At 41.4% G+C, this 21,152-nt stretch overlaps 1 protein-coding gene across 3 annotated transcripts in view; it reads left to right on the top strand.

Annotated features, from left to right (window-relative positions):
- Positions 1–21,152, top strand: part of LOC148040939 (dynein regulatory complex protein 11-like) — a 153,074-nt gene that overhangs the window by 77,477 nt on the left and 54,445 nt on the right. For 2 of the 3 annotated variants that reach the window (XM_087674810.1, XM_087674819.1), the window contains exons 3-4: positions 213–287; positions 18,121–18,198. In XM_087674810.1, the coding sequence (XP_087530936.1) occupies positions 213–287; positions 18,121–18,198 (153 nt within the window). The remainder of the gene's footprint in view (positions 1–212; positions 288–18,120; positions 18,199–21,152) is intronic. The other variant, XM_087674826.1, reaches the window with a different exon arrangement.

Here is a 21,152-nt window from a genome sequence, read left to right as displayed (position 1 = left end):
ATTTAATGTTTAGACTGTTGTGAAAAACTTGTTTCAGGAAAGAGTATAGTTAAATCTGTTTGCAAGTATGAAATGCACTCAAAATATTGCATACGTCCTTTCTGATTTTCTTTTCACTGTATGTTTCATTGTTGTAGCTACTTTTAAGCACTCTTAATCATTTGAAACTGTTTTGGATAGGAGCCGCTAAGTTAATCTTATGAAACAAACAGGGCTTACAAGAACAATCTTTTTTGTATGTCAAATATTTGCAATTATACAAGAAACTTGAAGAATGTTATGATCAGGTAAAGAATCCAGAAAGGCCTATCTTAAAGATGAAATTATCACATATTTGAATTTGACAAATTCACATTCATACAACGGTAAAGATGATGTTGATTAAAAATATGCGAGCTTCTTTATCACTTATTTATTAAGAAATACTCTTGAAGATATGAATGTGAGGCAAAAAATTAACTGCATTAGCAATGGTCCAAATATCACAGTCTTTAGGCTTCAAATGCTGATGTGTAATGACCTCCACAAAGTAGATGAATTAGACCATTCCTTACATGCCTTTGAGCACAGATCAAAAAATGAAATGAAGATGCATAACCATGGCCAATCTTCCTCTTGCTCAGCTGATTTCGAATTTCTAATCCTTCCACTTGAAGCTCACTAGAACACCATGTTTAAAACTAAATCTTAGAAGGTCAAACATTTAGCAATGTCGGCTTCAACCTGCTTGCTCATCTTTTGAGCTGAAAAATCTTATGTTCATTCTGAAATATAGTACCATGCTTTGTGCTCATCAAGGGGGGGGGGGTTTGGCTAACGGTCAACACATATTGCATCAAATGGTCCCAAAGGCATAGTAGCCAGAAGTTTTGGAAATGGCAGCATAGGAAACGAGTTTCATACAAGTTTCCTATAGGATTAATTTTTAGGAAACATTTGAAAAAGGTTTCCCACACACATAGCAGAAATTATGGTTTGTAGAACTTGTAATACATGAAATATTTTGAGAAATAGACCTATTCATTGATTATGTGGATGATCAATGGTCAAATTCTACAATTTAAACCTCCAAACAATGTCAGATTTTCGAGAATATAGGCTTTATTACCATTTCTTAGCCATACTATGTTTTATAACAGCATGATCAAAGACACGATATTTAATAGGAAACTTGTAAATATCAAAAATCGATGTAATGTATCTCCTTGATACCTTAGACATTATGTAATTTAGTGATAAAAGTAATCAAGGATGTTGCATGTTTCATCACACATGAGTGAGTTTCAAGAATAATAATGATGGCGGTATTGAAGGCCTCACTTTTATTGATTTTTTTGAGATATTGGTAGGAATTCTTGATAGTAAACCATGGAGATTGAATTCGGGCTTTTAAAAAATTTCTCAAACATGTAAGCTGATTTATGAAAATCTCACAACTTGTGGCTGGGTCCTTGATTGCAATGGTTCAAATGGATCCAAATTCTGAGTTTTGGATCAAAAGTTATAGCCATTTTAATTTTTGTATAGTATGTAGGAATTTTTATGTGTGAGCCAAAGCCCCTATCTATACTAGAATTGAGGGGGTTAAGGGGAAGCTTCTAGATGATGACATCATTGATGACATAAGCATTGGCATAAGTGATGACATAAGCAATGTTGATGTAAGTGTTGATGCAACCTATTTTATAATTTTGCAAAGAATTATCTGTAATCTTCTTAGAACCATCTAGTACTTGAATCTTCTAGAATGTTTTGGAGTATTCTAGAAACTTCATGGAATCAGGGGCCATACCAGCTTGCATACGAACCAAGGGTTGTCCTTGCTTGAGCGTTCATTATATTACCCCCCTTCTAACATTGAGTTCCATGAGGGGGCAATAGTGTGCTTTTAAATAGGCCTTGGCTTGGTTGGGTGTTGAATATGAATTTTGCAAACCTTAATAGGAACTGTATGAAGATGTGAAGCTAGTTCTCATGTTTGTTCACTTGCATTATAGCCCTTCCAATGGACAAGATATTGTAATCTGTCTCTTGAAATTCTTGAATCTAGGATTTTGTCTATTCTACATTCTTGGTGATATTCAATTACGATTGGAGGTTATGGCTTTGGTATTCTTCTAGGGATACTAGATGTATGACATAACTCCAAGACTGAAACATAGAATACAGGATGGATTTTCATGGACGGGGGAAGTTGGAAACGATAGGTGGTTGGATTTACTTAGCCAAGAATCTTGAAGGGATCAAGTCATTGATAATCCAATTTCTAGGAGGAGCGAGAAGAACATAGGTCACGTCGAAGAAGCCAAATATGATCTCCAATGTTTTATAATGGGTGTTGCATGTGAAGCTTATCCACATTTCTCTTATATTTCTCTGGAGCTTGTTTGATATGTGCTTACAACTCTTTATGAATATCAAAGAGGTGTTGAGCTAAGTCTGTAGCAACTGGATTCTTCTCTTGTGATCTTATACAATTGTCTATCCTTGGTTGTTGATCATAATTAGCAAAGAATGGTGTGAATTCAGTAGAGGCATGGGAGGAATTATTATATGCGAACTCAGCAAGGGGTAATAGATCTACCAATTGTCTTAATGATAGTTGATTGTGCATCGAAGGTATTGCTCCAGCCTATGATTCACTCTTTTTGTTTATCCATCACTTTGTGGATAATTCGCAAAGAAGGATTCACTTGTACTCCTAGGAATTTAAAGAGGCTTCTCCAAATCCTAGATATAAACTAGGATCCAGGATCACAAACAATATCATCAGGTAACCTGTGGTGCTGATATATCTACTCTAAGAAGAGCCTTGTTGTCCCTTCCCCATTGATACTCTTGGTTGTTGGGATAAAGTGTGTCAGTTTTGTGATTGAACAACCACCACCAAGATGGAATCATACCCTTTGGAAGAAGGTAGTTCGGCAATGAAGTCCATGGATAAAGATGACCATGGCTTACTTGGAATAGGTAATGGTTGAAGAAGACCATGAGGTCGATGATGAGAGACTTTAGCTCAATTGCACGTGTCATAAGAATGCACAAAGTCCTTGACTAGTTTTCACATTTGTGGCCACCGAAAATTTCGTGAAACCAGTTTGATTGTCTTGTTAATCCCAAAATGCCCTGTTGAGGTGAGATCGTGTCTCTTTTTTAATATATTTACTTGCAAGGACTGGGAGGAATAGAGAAGTGCCCTTTATAAAAGAGTAACCCATCAATATCTTGGAAATCCCTTTGAGTTTGTTCTTGGCCTTGATGTAGATGTCTCCTTATCTCCTTGGTGAATGAGTTCTTTGTAATTTCCTTCTTAACCTTTGATAACAATCCAAACTCTTCCAGGGCATTGTTGTTGTTGATAACTGCCCTTAACTTCAATTGCTTAGGTTTCAAGACTACTGAATTTAGATGGTCATGGGCTTCATTGCCTTCTTTGGGTGCTAGGTAGGATCTTTGAGATAAAGCATCTAGCATCCCTTGTTGGTTGGTGACCAAGCCTATAGGTAATGATGAAGTCAAAACTGGATAGGAAACCACTCCATCTTGCTTAGCGACAATTCAAGACATGAGAAGTCATAAAATATTCCAGATTCTTGTGATCCATATAGATAGTGATTTTATGAGGGGAACCTTCAAGCAGGTATCACTAGGTCTCTAAGGAGTCCACAATAGCTAGAAGTTATTTATCATAAGTTTCCTAGTTGATTTCTACAGCAAAGAATTTTCTTGAGTGGAAAGCTACTAGATTATCATCGATCTGGAATAGAATAGATCCAAGTGCAAAATCTAAGGCATTTGTCTCCATGATAAAGGGCTTCAATGAATTTGCATGGATGAGAATGGGTGCTGAGGTGAAGGCTTGCTTTAATCTTTGAAAAGCTTATTCGGCTTTTTGATCCCATACAAACTTGATCTTTCTAGTTAGGTTGGTTAGAGGGGGTAGCAATATTAGAGTAATCCTTAATAAAGATTCGATAAAAATTTGCAAATCCTGAAAATCATTTAATATCTTGCATAAATGAAGGAGTCTTCCATTCTAGAATAGTTTATACCTTCTTAGGGTCCATAGAAATTCCCTTCTCAAAAATGTACCCCAAAAACTCAACTTCAGTTTGATGGAAAGAATGCTTTTCCAGCTTTGCATACAAGCCTACTTTCTGCAATTGATTTAAGACTATTTTGACGTGATACTCATGCTCTTCTTGGTTCTTGGAAAAGATCAAGATGTCATCCAAATAGATCACAATAAAGTCATCTAAGTATTCTCGAAAGATATTATTTATTATATGTTGGAAAACTGTTGGAGCATTCGTGAGGCCAAATGGCATGACAACATATTAAAAATGCCCATACTGTCGAAGATGCACATCTAGAGCATGGCTATGGTGGCTTGTAGGCATAGATTGAACTCATGACGACATTGACGAAGGACTGAAGACCAACTGTTACACAAGTGAATTAGGTTTCAAGATAGAAGCTTGGACTCATAAAGACATTCTTGTGTAGGGAGACAATGATACATACACTTGACAGAAAGAGGCAAGTACTATTGCATTATCATATTATATGTAAGTGATAGTCAAGTACATCATTTTATAGAGTAGCTTGGTAGCACTTTACATCCACTGGGCATATGGGATTCTGGTCTTGAGCCCTCACTGCTCCTTACAAAGGGACTGAAGTAGGTGTGATTGCAAATATCTTAACACCCCTCCTCAATCACAACCAGAAGTACAAAGTGTGTAGAGGCTTTAGTGAGAGCAACTCCTACAAAGTGTGGGCACACCATAAACATGGCAAAACTCCAGAGGCTATCGTAGAAAGGCTAAGTGTGGGTACCACAAACATGATGGACATCCAGAGGCTGTAGCAGGGGCCTCACAAAGTGTACAGAGGCTGTAGTACAAGGCTACATGAGGAGTTTACAAGTTTATGAAAGGAACATTTAAGGCAGTTACAATGCTTTTTTAAAACAGAAAATGAGAGACAAGGACCAATAGGCCCTTGTGGTCTTTTTCAGTATAAACATTTTCTTTGTCAGCATGGAAAATCTTCTTGTCTTTCATCTTTGGCTCTTCTTTTTTTCATGGTCTTTTTGGTCTTCTTCTTTATGGTGAACTTTGCTTGTAGTGATCTTTATGTTCATGTCTATGTCCCCCTCAAGCAAAGACATCATCATCTTTGAGTTTTGCACGATGACCGAAATAGCTGGAGTGTCTTCAAAATCTTCAAATGGAAACATGGATGGGACTTGAATGCTCACAACTCCATTTTTCCCTGCATCAATGGAGTTGCGGAGATGACATAAACATGCATAGCAGCCCTTTGTTTGAGGTAAAAGAACATGATTTAACTTGGGCAAGCCATTCTCCTCTGCAAATTTCTGACTTGATAAGCATTTCTCAACTTTGATATCTCTCTTCATTTCTTCTAATCTCTTTTCTTTTCTTGGACGATCCTCCACTAAAATCACTTCTTTCATATCCTTCACTCCAGCAATGTGCAGACATTCATTGTCTTCCATCTTTTTTCCTTTAAACAAAAGCCGTTGCTCATGAGGCTACAAACCAATTTCCTGAGCCAACAGCCACTTCAAGTCACTGAAGGTTGCTTGAGCTGGAATGGTGATATCATGGTGATAAGCCCCATACGATACCTTCACTTTTATTAGAGAGCCAGATGATGGAGATAGAGCTGCGGAAGAATCTCTTCTCTGAACCAGCATGCCACCAGGCCGCAGCTCCCAATCGATGACTTCCGCCTTCTCGCGTGCCACCATTGCACACAGGCTTGGCTGGACTCGCTTTTGGTGTCTGCATGTGAGCTTTGTCAGAGTCTCTACGGTGGGCATGCTCAGTGTATGTGACAGCGTTATAGATAACATTCTCCAGAAAGATCTTGAGGACTCTACGAGTTTCTTCATAGATGAGGCTACTTATACGCTTCACACCACTCCTGCAAGCAAGCTGGCGGATGGAAGGCTTGGTGATACCCTGAATATTATCGGAAGGACCTTGCGGTGGTGCTTCGCACCTCCCTTGCCAAGCCTCTTGCCTCCTTTGCCCCTCCTAGACATGGATGTCTATCTGCACTTGCATCTGCGACTGAATCTGCTTGACTCTTCTGTGCGATTAGAATAGAGTAACAGAGGTCTTTCTTAGTGGCTCCCAAGTCTTTATTGAGTAAGGAATGCTTAGATGATGATGGTGATAATGATGAGAAATTGGGCAGAGATTGAGAGGAACCAAGAGAGGAAGTGCCATGCCCGACTGGGCTCTAATACCATGTTGAAGTTGCGGATCTAGAGCATGGCTATGGCAGCTTGTAGGCATAGACTGAACTCATGATGACATTGACCAAGGACTAAAGATCAACTATATTACACAAGTGAATTAGGTTCTAAGATGGAAGCTTGGACTCATAAAGACATTCTTGTGTAGGGAGACAATGATACAGATACTTGATAGGAAGAGACAAGTACTATTGCATTATCATATTATATGTAAGTGATAGTCAAGTACATCATTTTATAGAGTAGCTTAGTAGCACTTTACATCCATTGTGCATATGGGATTCTGGTCCTGAGCCCTCATTGCTCCTTACAAAGGGACTGAAGTAGGTGTGATTCCAAATATCTCAACACATACTTTGTGCAAAAAGCCATCTTTTATTCATCACCTTGCTTTATCCTGACAAGATTGTAAGTGCTAATGAAGATCTATCTTGGTGAAGACTTTGGCTTTCCCAAGTCATTTAAGGAGTTCTAGAATCAAGGAAAGAGGGTAGCGATTCTTGATAATAATCTTATTGAGCCCTCTATAATCCACACACATACAGAGAGATCCATCTTTTTTCTTGATAAGTAAAATTGGAGCATCCATTGGAGATTTTGAATGACATATAAATCCCTTGGAAACATTCTCATCAATATATTTCCTGAGCTTTGCTAATTCATCTTGGGATAGCTTATAGATGGGGCTGAAAGGAGGTTGAGCTCCTTGTAAATCTATTGCACAATCATAAGGTCAGTGTTCCGGTAGCATATCCGCATTCTTCTTTTCAAACACATTCTTGAACTCTACATATTGAGCTAGGAGTGTGTCCAGGCTTTCATTCTTTGGCTTCTCCATTGGAATTGCATAAATAAAAAAGGATGGATTCTTCTTTGCTTGATGCATGAACACCTTTGCCCCTAATGTATATTATTTTGCACTGGCCTTGGTTCAATCTTTCTAGACCTTCAATTGATATTGGGATTAATTCTAGCCATGGTAGCCCAATAACAATGGAACTATATGGGCAATGGATAATATTGACAGCTATATCTGATACAAGACTCCTTAGGGTAACTTTTATGGGTTCAGTCTTGTACCTGACATCTCTTGAAGCAAGAGGTCGACCATCAATTACTTCTGTACGTACCAGCTTTGCTTTCCTTAGAAGCTGTATATCATGTTGTTTTGCAAGTCTCTCATCCATGAAGCATGATGTGGCTCCAAAGTGTAACAAAGCTTGTTCGTCTATTTGTCTTCCCTCTAGGTGAATCTTTATTGGTAACATAAAGCTAAACATTGGATCTACAAATAGAAGGAGACCTTCTTTTGGGTTTCTTGAAGCTTTGTCTAGCCGTATCGTCTCTACTGAGGTTGGGGACGCCAACATTTCTCGACAGTGATGGAGTAGTGGTGCCATGAATTCTCATCCTTCCTTTGTTAGGACAATATTTAGTTATGCGTCCTAATTGGCTGCAATACATACATGATCCATTAATGTGGTGCCTTTGTTTTTCTTGAGCTGTCAATGCCTTAAACTGTGTCATATCAATTTACATAGGCTTTGCCTTGGATACTTGGTCTTCTTGGAAAGTTAGGTCTTCAAAAGTCTTCATTATGCTTGAATTCAAAGTGGCTCCTCGACGTCTTTCTTGTCTTCTCTTAAATAGGCGGTTGTCATATTCAATTGCTGTAGAGATATATTCACTAAGTGTATGTATCTTTGGCATAGTGAGCAAAAGATCTTTAACATTGTCTTTCATCCCCAACGGAATTGACTAATAAAATAATCATTATGCCATGTTAAACTACATATGAGTTATCGGAATTCTAATGCGTAAAATTGATCGACCCTTGGTATAGATTTCTAATCTTTGTTTCAGCTACTCTTGCTCTGTCTACTTCTCCAAATGTGGCAGAGAATTCTTGTATGAAGTGTTGAGAAACATGGACCTAGAACTAGATCGGCTATGGTGGCATGATGTATTATCAGAATAAGGAATTGTAACTTAAGTGAATTAGGTTCCAAGATAGATTAGCTTGGACTCATAAACACAATCTTGAGTAACTCAATTGATAGTACCATTTCATTGAAATGAATGTCAAGTACATGCCTTTATAGCTTTTTGGATAGTACCACTTTTCCTCTCTGTGCTTATGGGATTTTAGACATCTCTTCCTAGAGCATACATCATTGTCTCTCTCATACAAAGCCACTTATGGGCAAGCCTCTTTTGGGCACACATCTAGCCTCTACGGGCATTCATGTTAAGTATCATTTGCTACTCTCAACACCCCTCAAATGACGAGTTCCTACACTTGCTGGCATTTGCCTCCCCTACATGCAGACATGGACTAGGAGACTAGCTCTTTGGTAGCCTTAGTCAAGTCAAGCTTGAAACTTTACATTTTCGGTAGGGTTTGTTACATCCACTATGGGAAACAAGATTCATGATGGAAATTTTTGCAAAACATTTTGTTTGTAGTAGTGGAAAATATCTTCTTCTTCATGCTTCTTTGTCATTCTTCCAATTTCTTCTTTGCCTTCATGCTTTTACAAGTGAACACATTGATGGGTACATGGACTTGGTTTGACAAACTCTCATACATGAGATGAATTTTGGGATACATGAATGTTTGGATTTGATTTGGCTTGATAACATATTCTTTCATATCAGCAGCAATCTCATCATTGGTAATGGTTTCATCATCTTGGGTTGATATTAACAAAGTGTGCACATGAAGAGGAATCATTTCACCATTATCATTGTTGTACTCAACACTGACTTGAGTTTTCCCATTAGGATGAAGCTAGGCACAAGTACCATTCTTTTTTCTTTTTTTCTTTAAAAATAAAAAATAAAAATACCTCAATTAGCTTTGCCCCAAGCTTGGTAGCTAGGACATGACTTAGAGGCATCAATTCTTCTGTTTCATCTGTTGCATATCGAAACATGTGATCTTGGTCACTGTATCCTTGGCAGCATCTTGAATGTTGAACTTGTCCGCCACCTTGAGCAGCTGGTCGGCCTTTTGGGCTGTCCTCTCGGCTCCGTTGTTGCCCGGCCCCAGAGCCAATGCCACATCTGCATCTCCTCTGGGCATCATCCCAAGCAATGCCACTCCCATCAGCCCTCCCGCAACAACCCTCGTCAATGCCTTCTGCCTCCCACCACCATTAACGCCATCATTTTGCAGACTGCACTTTGCAGACACCGCCCCAACTTCCAAGCGCTTCCTTTGGGCAGGTGCAGCTAGGCAAACTTTAGGGGAATTCACAAAGGAAGAAGATGCCGCTGACAATACCTCCTAGCTCGAGCTGGATGCCACAACAATTGCTGTTGGGGTGCACGCCATTACGTTTTTTTTGTGGTGCAGAGATATGGTGCGAATGCAGGAGTTGTACGATTGTGGGAAAAGAAGCAAATATGGTACATTCGTGCAAGATTTGTGGAGTAGGATGGGGGCAAGTGCGGCTAGGTGGACTCTGGGGGAATTCACAAAGGAAGAAGATGCCGCTGACAATACCTCCCAGCTCGAGCTTGATGCCACAGCAATTGCTGCTACGGTGTACGCCGTTATGTTTTTTTTGTGGTGCAGAGATATGGTATGAATGCAAGAGCTGTACGGCGGTGGGAAAAGAAGCTAATATGGTTCATTCGTGCAAGACTTGTGGAGTAGGATGGTGAGTGAGTCTATGTCTGTGCGGGTGCGCACACTTCTGCTCCCCCTTTGAAGATCCAGGAACTTGCTAACCCCTGATCAGTTACAGTTACACACGGGACCCTCCCACAGCAGAGGCGACTCCTCCATAGACTACAAACCAGATGATCACGACCCTCTGTAAGGCGGTGGTATTTTGCTTCCTCCACCTGTCATCACGATATTTCCTTTTAAGGCCCTTTTTGATAAGGCTCCTTCATACTTCTCTTCACTTCATACAAGACAATGGATGTGTGGATGGCTTGAAGAAATTGAGATGAAAATAGGATTTTGATGGCATGTACAAGGAGAAAAATTGAAATAGGAAGGATTTAAAGTATGCAGGGAAGAACTAAGATGCGTCCACTAGCTATCTAGCTCAGCCATGGCTCTGATACCATGTTGAGAAACACGGACCTAGAACTAGATCAACTATGGTGGACGCAAGTCAAACACACTATACATTATCAGAATAAGGAATTATAACTCAAGTGAATCAGGTTCCAAGATAGATTAGCTTGGACTCACAAACACAATCTTGAGTAACTCAATTGATAGTACCATTTCATTGAAATGAGTGTCACGTACATGCCTTTATAGCTTTTTGGATAGTACCACTTTTCCTCTCTGTACTTATGGGATTTTAGACATCTCTTCCTAGAGCATACATCATTCTCTCTCTCTCATACAAAGCCACTTATGGGCAAGCCTCTTTTGGACACACATCTAGCCTCTACGGGCATTCATGTTAAGCATCATTTGCTATTCTCAACATGAAGACCTCAAAATTATATAGCAATGAGGATTCCTTCTCAAGCGAGGGGGCAAACCAAGAGGGAGTTGTATTTGAGAGGAGAGTTTCTATGAGGCCGACCCAAGAAGTATCATTTGGGTAACGATATGGTTGCATACATATAAACAATCGTGCTTGTTGGAGAAAACCTCTGAATTTTAACCTTGTGCTATCAATTTTCTTTGGAAAACTAACCTTTGATTCTTTCCTATGTTGACCATGAAGGTTGCCATGATGGACCTCTCTGGCTTGATGTAGGCTTGTCTCTTGAATTTCTTAAAGTTAACGTTGTGGGTTTTGCACAACTAAGCCCAAAGCTTGTGGTTGTTTTACTTGTAGCTTTGCATTACTTTCTTGAATCTCTTGGATTTGCTATTGGATGCTTTGTAAAGAAGCAACAATACCTTCCATCATGGGCTCCATCATGACTAGGAAAAATTGTGGTAGGAGAGTCTTGCCAAACTGTTATGAGCATGGCAAGTGTTTTCGAGAGTGAGGAGATTGTTCTCACAGCTTACAAGAAAAGAACTTGAAAGAGAAATTGATAGATTGTGAAGGTCACTTGATGGAGGAGGAGTGCTGCCTACTGTCGCCAACAGCCAGAAGCTGCAAACGCAGAGAACACATGAGGTGGGAGGTGTTGGCGATGAGGAATGGGGCCAAACGCAAGAGGAGGGATGGCGCCAGACAGTGGGCGACAGTTGGAAGAAGGCGCCAGGGCACTGCAAGGCTGGATGGAGTGGTGGCAGTAGTGTCATGAAGGCTGGATAGCCACGTGGAGGTAGACTGATGGCTGAAATCTGCATTGGAGAGTGTGAAACCTGCACAGACGGAATGAGGCTGAATGGGGGCAGGCTATCTATTTATAGATGTGGAAGGGTGCCCCAAAAATTAGGGTTTCCACTGAACTCTCTCGAACCGCTCCCCGTTTTAGGGTTTTACTCTAAAATCACATTTTTTAGTGTGTTTTGGGGCTGTTTAAGAGGCTAATTAGCAAGTAATGCATGTTTTAGCTCAACACCCCCTCCAGGCCCAAAACTAAGCTGAAAGGTTAGGCCAACCACTGTGATGTTTATTGACCCCAAGACATCCCATCCCAAAGGAGCCAGGGCATCGGACAAAGGATGCACGTCGACTGCCCAGTGGCCTACCAAGACTACAGAGGTGATGGTTATTTTATCAAGGGAATCCAAGTAGTAACCCAAGAGGACAGGGCATTGGACAAAGGGTGCACAGTGGTTGCGTAGTGGCCTACCAAGCCCTACAAAGGCGGATGGAACCACAAGGATTATTTATTTATTTATTTTTTGAATAAGTGAGGTAAATTTTATGGGATGCGGCAGATTGAGTAATAGTGACCCAAAAGACGGGAGTAGGGAGGGTACACCCAACACATCACAAAACAGTACAAGCTAATCCATCCACTCAGGGTGTTGATGACGAGTTAAAATAGGTGATGAGGTATCCATGTGATGGAGGATGGTGGTGTGGTAATAACATCCGCTGGTGGAAACAGCTTAGGATCCGTTCAAGTGGTGCTCTGCAGAATGAGATGCAAAGTATACTACATGCTGAAGAATGCTCATGCAACAAGTGCCACTTGGACAGTGTCCCTCATGGAAAAATTGCTCACTTGACTAACCGCCCTAGTACAAAGATGATGAAATCATGCAATGCAAAGGGTAAGGTACAACGAGGGGAAAAGCCGATATCGAAGATAAAGTGCTGAAGCCTATAGAATACCAAGAAGGGTAGGAACCTCCTCTCAACCTGGATGTAGATGCCGAAGAAGGAAGAGGAGCCTGATGGTAGTCTTTGGATGGTTCCGAGAACCATAAGGAATGAAAGAAGAGGAAGTGGATGAAGCACCTTGCTAGAAAAGCAAGGTAGAAGGCAACGCTATGATAGCATCGAGAGAGATGTTGCACGATCCGCCTCGAGAGGGGAAACCACCATGGTGGAAGAAGAGCAAGCACTCCTAGGATGATGAAACCATGAAAGGAACGGTGCGCATCCCCACATCTCTAGCCCAGGTAGGACCAAAGCAATCTGCAAGTTAGCTCTACATTGAAAGACAAAACCCTGCAAAAGAGATGAGAATCTGCAAACACAGAGGTTAGTGGTGAGATGCTCCAAAGAAAAACATAACAGAATGAAAATCTAACTCAAAATAAATGCAATGAATGTATGTGTGTGAGTAAATGCAACGAAAGTCAAAAGAATGGAAAAGCTAAGGACAATGAATCCTATGGGACCGACTCTAAGAGTGCGAAAAATGAATGCTAGATAGACCTAGGGTATCCGAAAGGACCTAGAGACATGCTAGTCTAAGAAGGTGGCCACCATCGCGTACATCCAGTAGCAGGGCTCTGCCAAGGGAACGCCTGAGGAGGTGGGGAGGAAGGTGAGATAGATGCATGAAGTGCAACAGGATCGGAACTTGCAGACCAATCAGCCAATCCCTTAGGGGTGGTGAAAGAGATGGGCTGCTGAGGTTGTACTCGAGCCACATGTCCAGCAGCAATGGCGGGTGCTGAAGGAGCAGATGAAGTAGAAGTGGAAGGCGTAGCCCCACTGGATTGTGCAGTCGCAGAGGTTTGTTGAGGATTTTTAGGTGGAAGACCTTGGGCCTTGGATCGACACTCCTCGTCCACATGGCATGCTCTCTGACAGTGTGTGCAAGACTGGTTTTTCTTAGGGAGTTGCTGCCAGATAGGTCTAGATTCTTTGGTTCCATTTGAGGAAGAGGAGTCAGCCTTTGATTGGCTTGCCTTCGCATCTTGCAAGTTCTTGTTCATCGGTGGTTTTCCGTCTCGAAGAAGAGGCAACCAACCCCCTTTGCTCTGAATAAGGCTGTGATAAGGATTTCTTGTGGACTTGATCATGCAGCCTCACGTAACGCAAGAACTGGCACTCAAACTCATAGAAGGTTGGCAATCGAGGTTGGGAGATGATGTGTTGAATGAAATTAAGGTATTTTTCGGGCAACTTATTAAAGAAGAATGTAACCTGATCGTCATTTGACTTTGGAGAGCCAAAAGTGGCAAACTCGGCAAGTAACCGCCTATATTCAGCTAGCTTGACTTTCAAATCATCCCCTTCCTTAATAGAGAACTTTTGAAGCTCAAACTCGAGATTGATGCGCCGAGTACGATTACGAGCTGCATAGCGGTCGAGAAGGTGACTCCAACGCTCTGATGCGAGCGGGAAGTGCTACAACTGAGAGTGAAACTCAAGAAGAAATCCCTGCATCAGCTCAACATTGGTTGTGGCATTGGGGGCTCTCCATTGACGGATGTAATTAGGGTGAGCTAGTCGAGGGTCTGGCATAGCCTCTAGACTAAGGACGAGGTCCCAAAGACCCTAAGACTCGAGCACTTGTTGCATGAAATTAGACCAAGTGGTGAAATTTGACCCGTTAAAACATGTCTTATCCATGAAGGCATTCATGACCGTTGCAATGGGAGTGGTAGTGCTCGGAGATGGATAGTGTGAAAAAGTATAGTGTGGGTCGGGGGGGGGGGGGGGGGGGGGGGGGGGGGGAGTGGAGTACACTTGGAAATGGGCCCCAAAGTGCCCACCAAGCATGCGGGTAGTGTGCAAGGTGGATCCATAGGTAGGGATGGGTTGACTAGGCATGGACATGGTAGCCACATGAGGAACCCAAGGAGGTGGGACGGGAATACGAGGAGTAGAAGATGGGAATCCTTGCATAGGTGTAACCCAAGGAGAGTGTGAAGACGCACCATAAGTTGAGGATGGAAACCCCTGCGTTTGAGTGGTCATGTGAGATGTGAAGCTGGGGATAGTGAGGGGGATGCCCATCACAATCGACCCAGGAGTTATGGGTGTGCTCATTTGCTGAAAGGTGAGAGGCACAGTGTTAAAGGGTAGCATTCCCCCTAACGAAGTACCATGGTGCAAAGAGGTAGAGAATGGGGTGGAGAAGGAAAAGGCGCCAGGAGCGGAGATGGAAGATCCAACCCCTAGGTGTGTGATGCAGATGTGCAGTGTAATCCAAGGTTTTGGAAAGATGATGAGAGGTGATTAAGGTGTGATATAGAAGAGGGTGGGATGGGAGGGAAGTGAGAAGTGTGTGTGATATGCTCAAATGAAATAGAAGCTATAGATGTACCTGAATTCCATTTGCTTCGTGAGCCCCCTCTATTGAAGTTCACATACACAAAGCCATCCGGATCCTGTACCTCAAAAGAAGAAACAGGCGAGGGTTTTGATTCATGCAACACAAAAGAATTGTACAAACCTGACATTGGACCTGGCTAAGATGATGAAGATGGATCGCCAAACGTTTCGAATGCCGTATGTCCTCCATGATCCGACAGGTGGTCAGCCTCACCAACCAGTGCGAGTGTGGTAGCAAAACTAGGAGGGGTGTAAACATCACCGCACTTGTTGCAATAGTACTCCTCAAAGTCCTCCTCTGTCATGTTAGTGAAATCTGGTGAAGGTGGAGTGTTGTCCTCCTCACCGAGTCCATAATGCGATCTCAGGGCCTCCAATGATGGAGAATCCTGATAAGACATTATAGGAACTGGAGAAGAGAGTCGTATTATGAGCCTTGCATAAAAACGAGCTCTCCACAATATCCACAGGATACTTTTTACAGGAGCATCGACTCTGATACCATGTGAAGAAAACTGCTAGGGTTTGCACTAAGGACACACAGAGTGTACGACCATGACAGAAACACAAACACAGAGGGCAAAACTCAAACCCTAAACGCAAAACTCAAAATTCAAACATAGAAACTAAACACAAACAAAAAAGGGAGAGAGAGAACACAACTTTGAAGTGAATGAATGTTGTAAATGAATGTAAGAGTGTACAATGTGCTCAAGGGTAGAGCAATGTCAGAGTGTGACGTCCACCGGAGACGGATCCCAAGTCTGTGACCACCAGTTGGAGTATGAGGAGAGAGGAAACTGCAAAACGACGGTACCAAAGGTTGCTGGAGAATGAAACGCAAGCTGTAGAAGATGCAGAGGGTGGAGGGTGCCACCCAGAAGGCTGCAGATAGAGTGTCGCCTGATGGAGGAGAGCATCAACCAGCAATCGCGTGGTAGTGGATGACCAAAACGCAGGGTACTGAAGTTCGCTTGATGGAGGAGGAGTTTTGCCTACTGTCGCCAATAGCCAGAAGCTGCAAATGCAGAGAACAGATGAGGTGGGAGGTGCTAGCGATGAGGAACAAGGCCAAATGCAGCAGGAGGGATGGCGCCATACAGTGGGCGACAACTGGAAGAAGGCGCCAGGCCACTGCAAGGCTGGACGGAGTGGTGGCAGCAGTCGCGAAGGTTGGACAGCCACGTGGAGGTAGACTGATGGCTGAAATCTGCAATGGAGAGTGTGAAACCTGCACAGACGGAATGAGGCTGATTGGGGGAAGCGTGTCTATTTATAGATGTGGAAGGGCACCCCAAAAATTAGGGTTTCCACTGAACTCTCTCGAACCGCTCCCCATTTTAGGGTTTCCATTGAACTCTCTCGAACCGCTCCCAATTTTAGGGTTTTACTCTAAAAGAGCATTTTTAGTGTGTTTTGGGGCTGTTTAAGAGGCTAGTCAACAAGTAATGCATGTTGTAGCTCAACAGAAGCTTCTAGATGATGATGTCTTGACATAAGCATCATTGACATAAGTGATGACATAAAGAATGTTGATGCAAATGATGATGCAAGCACGTTTTAGAACTTTTCAAAGATTTATCTAGAACCTTCTTAAAATCATCTAGTACTTTCTTGAATCTTTTAGAATGTTCTAGAATCTTCTAGAAACTTCATGGAACCAAGGTGTACTAGCTTACATAGGAACCAAGGGTTGTCCTTGCTTGAGTGTCCGTTACAACTATGGTAGTGGGCTAGAGTGATGAGGTATGGCAATGGTGGTGTGTAGGGGATATGTTGGTCAACAAGGCTAGGAGTTGTGGGAGATGTTGGGCTGCAGCTAGTAGAAGAGATATTAGGCAACTGGGATCTTGGCTGACTAGGTAGGACGACCAGGAAACATTAGGCCAATTAGGCCTCAACTTCGAGGCAGGTGTCATGCGATAGTCAATAGGCATGAGGTATGTGCTATTGTCAGGTGTCATGTCAACGCTCCTATTGGCATCCATGTCAAGGGGCTGCTCCAAGGAGGGGGGCACTCATTTTGACTCCTTTATTTGCAAGAACAAGAAAATTTTAAATCTATTTCTAATGTAGAAAAAAATTGTATATCGGTCAACTACAAAATCAAGCATACTTCACATATTTTTATCCATAAGATTTTCTAATTCAAGTGATAAAAACTTGAGAATTTGGTACATTATGTTCACCCTGAATTACAATAGTTTTCCTATTTTTTTCAAATTCTAGTAAATTATGAGGAAGCTCCCTATATATGATGGCTCTAAGGACCATAACCACTCTGCCTAGTGCAAGATCACATATATGCATATTCATGACTTGAAAATCAAGGCAATCTCTATAGTCCTGTATCTCAATTTTCAAATATGGAACCCCATATTTATTTGTTTTCTTCTTTCAATAGGAGCACAATTGCTAAAATTATGAGTGGTTGAGTCATCAATCATGAGTCAAATATGTCTTACTTGCACAAACACATGTATTCTTACTGATTCATGTAGCCAAAGAGTAGGCCATTGATGTTGACATGCAACAACATTTTTTCCTAAGGGGATATATTAATATAATCACTCTTTTCTCCAAACAAATGCATATATTTTCAACATACTTGCATCCATATGTGGTACAAACTATCCATACATTACGATAGGTCAGATCACTGATGTATAATGTATGATGTATCCACTCCCTTCTATCTACTTGTAAGTTGTAGCGCATGCATAGTCACATAAAACGGGAATTGGGATGAGGAATGGGAATGGGAATGGCCATGAATCGCCATTCCATGTGACTATATAGTCTATCATTTGCAGTCCAAAATAGTTAATACTTTTTTCGTGTTGTAGCTTAGAAAATATTAAGGTACCATTTAGTAGCATCTTTTATTCTATCGTTCCTTTCTTGCCTCACAATTATGATTTTTAATTGCTATTTGGAAAGAAATGCTTGTTTTCTTCCAAAACCTTGAGCTAGTAGTGTATTCAAATTAGTATTTGCAACTCAGAGAAATCATGAAACAACTTGTGACCATCCTAGTCAGGCCATGTGATATTGTGTGTTTTAGAAGGAATGTATAAACATGTTTTGCAAAGATAATCTGTATTCCTAGTTTGTGTCCAAATTCTCTGTTATGAATATTCTTGGGCTTTCTGTTCTCTAATCTTTTAATCAGGAGTCCATAACAATAGCATCTGTTTCCAACCATGTTAGATCATACATGCACAAAAGCGCATCGATCTCAGAAAGACTCTTGAGGCTTGCATTGGCAGAATCTTGGAGCTAAGACATGTAGGTGCACTCTTTTCGAATTCTCTTTTCATGAAAAGGAAAAAAAAGGTGTGATATTTTGAATGTAAAGGATTGAAAATGACTTACACCGTGACTACAAAAAGATCATGGTAGAGTTGTAAATCTCTATTGCCTTCTTTCTATTCTTTGGGTAAGCTTGTTGAGTTGAAGATGTACAAGAAATTGTCTGGCCAACATGCAAAATGCATATGCACAACTAAAAGGAGAAAACCAAAAAAAAAGAAAGCCATATGATTGCTTGCAGAAAATTGAAGCAGATTCAAACCGTGAATACTTAAGAGTGTCCTGCGCTATAAGACACACAGAATTCTCAATCATTTGAGCACCCTCTTACCATGGAATAGCCACATCATAGATAACACCCACTAATACAATAGAAGCCACTTGCCACAATAATAAGCCTCTAATACAAACAATATGACCATGAGCTGTAGAGGCCAAGTCAAAGATAAAGGCATTTCTAATGCATCTGACACAAGAAATAAAACAAATGAGAATGTTGTGACTACGGTGCACTGGTTTGAGGCAATCCTTAGAAGACTATGCTCATGTTGAGAATATGCAAGGATAGATTAAGGCTTTAGATCGATTAATGACTATGCCATTGATGCTGGGAATGACATAATGTGTAGAAGAGGTTTAGTATGAATAGGAGTCTACAAAGCTATCGAGAGCTGGAGAGAATCCAGGGGTGCATCCATCCAATTAGGGGAGGTGATATGTGATTATGGGTTGGCTTTGGGGACATCCACTAATTCATGTGTCAAATATATATTATATTATTTTAGTTGTGGATTTGGGGACAGTCACTAATTCACGTGTCAAATCTATAGTACATTTTTTTAGTGGCTTTGGTGATCCCAAGTCTCCAGACCTATTCCCTCCCTCCTATACCTCTCAAATTTGAATTAAGGCTGGTAGAGTTATGATATCTCTTCCACCTCTATCTTCCCTCATCTCTCCACCCCCCCCCCCCCCCCCCCCCCCCCGTGTGTGCGCAATGATTTTGTGGAAGCAACTTCACATGTATATAGTACTGCTATATATGCAAGATGCATTGAGGAAGCTAGACACATAGGCCTCTCTGGATGAGTTTACAGGACAGTTGCCCGAGATAATAAATACTTCAAAAGCCTATGGTTTCCCACACACTACACCGTCAGATAAGCCTCCACGAGGTAATGCCCCACAGAATGGCTGATATGATGATGAGTGCAAAGAGACACGGGCACGTTTTCAGCAAGAGATGGCACTTGGCATATGTACACACAAACATGCTCGGACACTCTTCAGACGATTTGTACACAAAAAGAAGCAGGAATACCTGAGCATACTAGAAACAGAAATGTATTCCATGTTCTTGGGATAGGACAACAAGAGAGCATGGAAAAGGATGCATGAGATCCAGCCATCTATACAAATTACTAGACCGGATGATTGGCATGAATATGATTGCACACTTTGTGATGTTCTTGGCCAAGAGCCTACACCACTCCCCTTAACCTCAAGATCAGAAAATTATAGATTTTTCATAGAAAAAAAAGTGAGGAATGCCATATGGAAACTCAAAATTGGGAAAGCCCAAGATCATGATGGTTTAGTAGGAGAACACTTCACGCATGCTTGTGATATCTTGGCACCAGCGCTGACTCACATCTTTAATAGGGTAGTCTGTGAGGGAATTTCCAACCAATTGGTCAAACCATATTATTGTGTTGCTCTTTAAGCGTGGAGACCCTGTGCCACTTACTAACTATTGAACTATCATGATTGGACACATGCTGGCCAAAATATATGGCTCTATTGTGGAACAAGCATTGAGTGAATGGGCTAAGATGCATGGCATGAGATCAAAAGGCCAGGCTGGCTTTAGGAGGGGATATACAACTCTAGACCATATCTTTACATTGAGGGCAATCATTGAAGAAGGCTAGACATTCAAGAAAAAGATCTACTATTGTTTTGTGGACTTTTGCAAGGCCTTTGACACAATGCCACGTGCTAGACTCATGAGAAGAATGCAAGACGTTGATGTGCCCATAGAGATACAATGGAGCAGAGTACAACCACCTGAGGGCATCTTCTAAGCCTTCGCTTTTGCTCTCCTAGCCTTCCTCGCATTTTTTCTAGCCTCCCTTGTGAAGAAATACCCTAACATAGAAACACAATAAGACCGTACAAAGCACACACTAATAGAAGAACACGGTTTGGGTTAGGGTAACTTAAAGACAATGAACACAGAGAATGAACGAAGTGATATGATTATTGAATATACAATGCTCATGCAGCAAACACACTATAGTAAATGAATACTGTACCTCAAACTCCTATATCTCAAGGATCAGGGTAGGGGTAATGAGCTAGAGAGTGTGTTGTACTCCGAACAGATCTTGAATCGCAACAAGGCAGCCTCCGGATGTCAAACACGAGTAAATGCAGCCAAGGAGGGTTGAATCTAATTCAAACGGCAGTGCAAGAGAGAGAAATACTATAAACGCAGGTGAGGAGAGAGAAAGACTTAAAACGCAGGAAAAACCAGCAGTAGCACTCAACATACTGAAATCAGCTCTAAACAGTGTGTGGTAGGCTGGAAACAGACACCAGATTGTTGTAAACAGCAATGGCCAGCTTGGACCATGATGTCCTTTGCGTCCAGAGTGTGGGCAGCAAGTTGAAATACCTGAAATCTACAAAAACGAGATTGAGGCTGAATGGAGGGAAGCATACCTATTTATAGAAAGTTTAGGTCCTCCCAAGTGGATTTATGCTTATGGGATACAGACACTCTCTAGGAATGCATTTCTTTTTAAATAAACAAGGTTTCTTTCGTAATTAAGCATGTTTTGGGGCTGTTTAAGTGAAGCTAATGTGTTTTTAGCTCAATACCCCCTCTCAGGCCCAACAACGGTGCCACAAGAAGTAGACCAACCAAG

Source organism: Lygodium microphyllum, chromosome 1, assembly GCF_053477565.2.
Source record: "Lygodium microphyllum isolate KBCC chromosome 1, Lygodium_microphyllum_v1.1.10, whole genome shotgun sequence".
In the NCBI taxonomy this organism is placed as follows: domain Eukaryota; kingdom Viridiplantae; phylum Streptophyta; class Polypodiopsida; order Schizaeales; family Lygodiaceae; genus Lygodium; species Lygodium microphyllum.
This window is presented reverse-complemented; position numbering and strand designations above follow the sequence as displayed.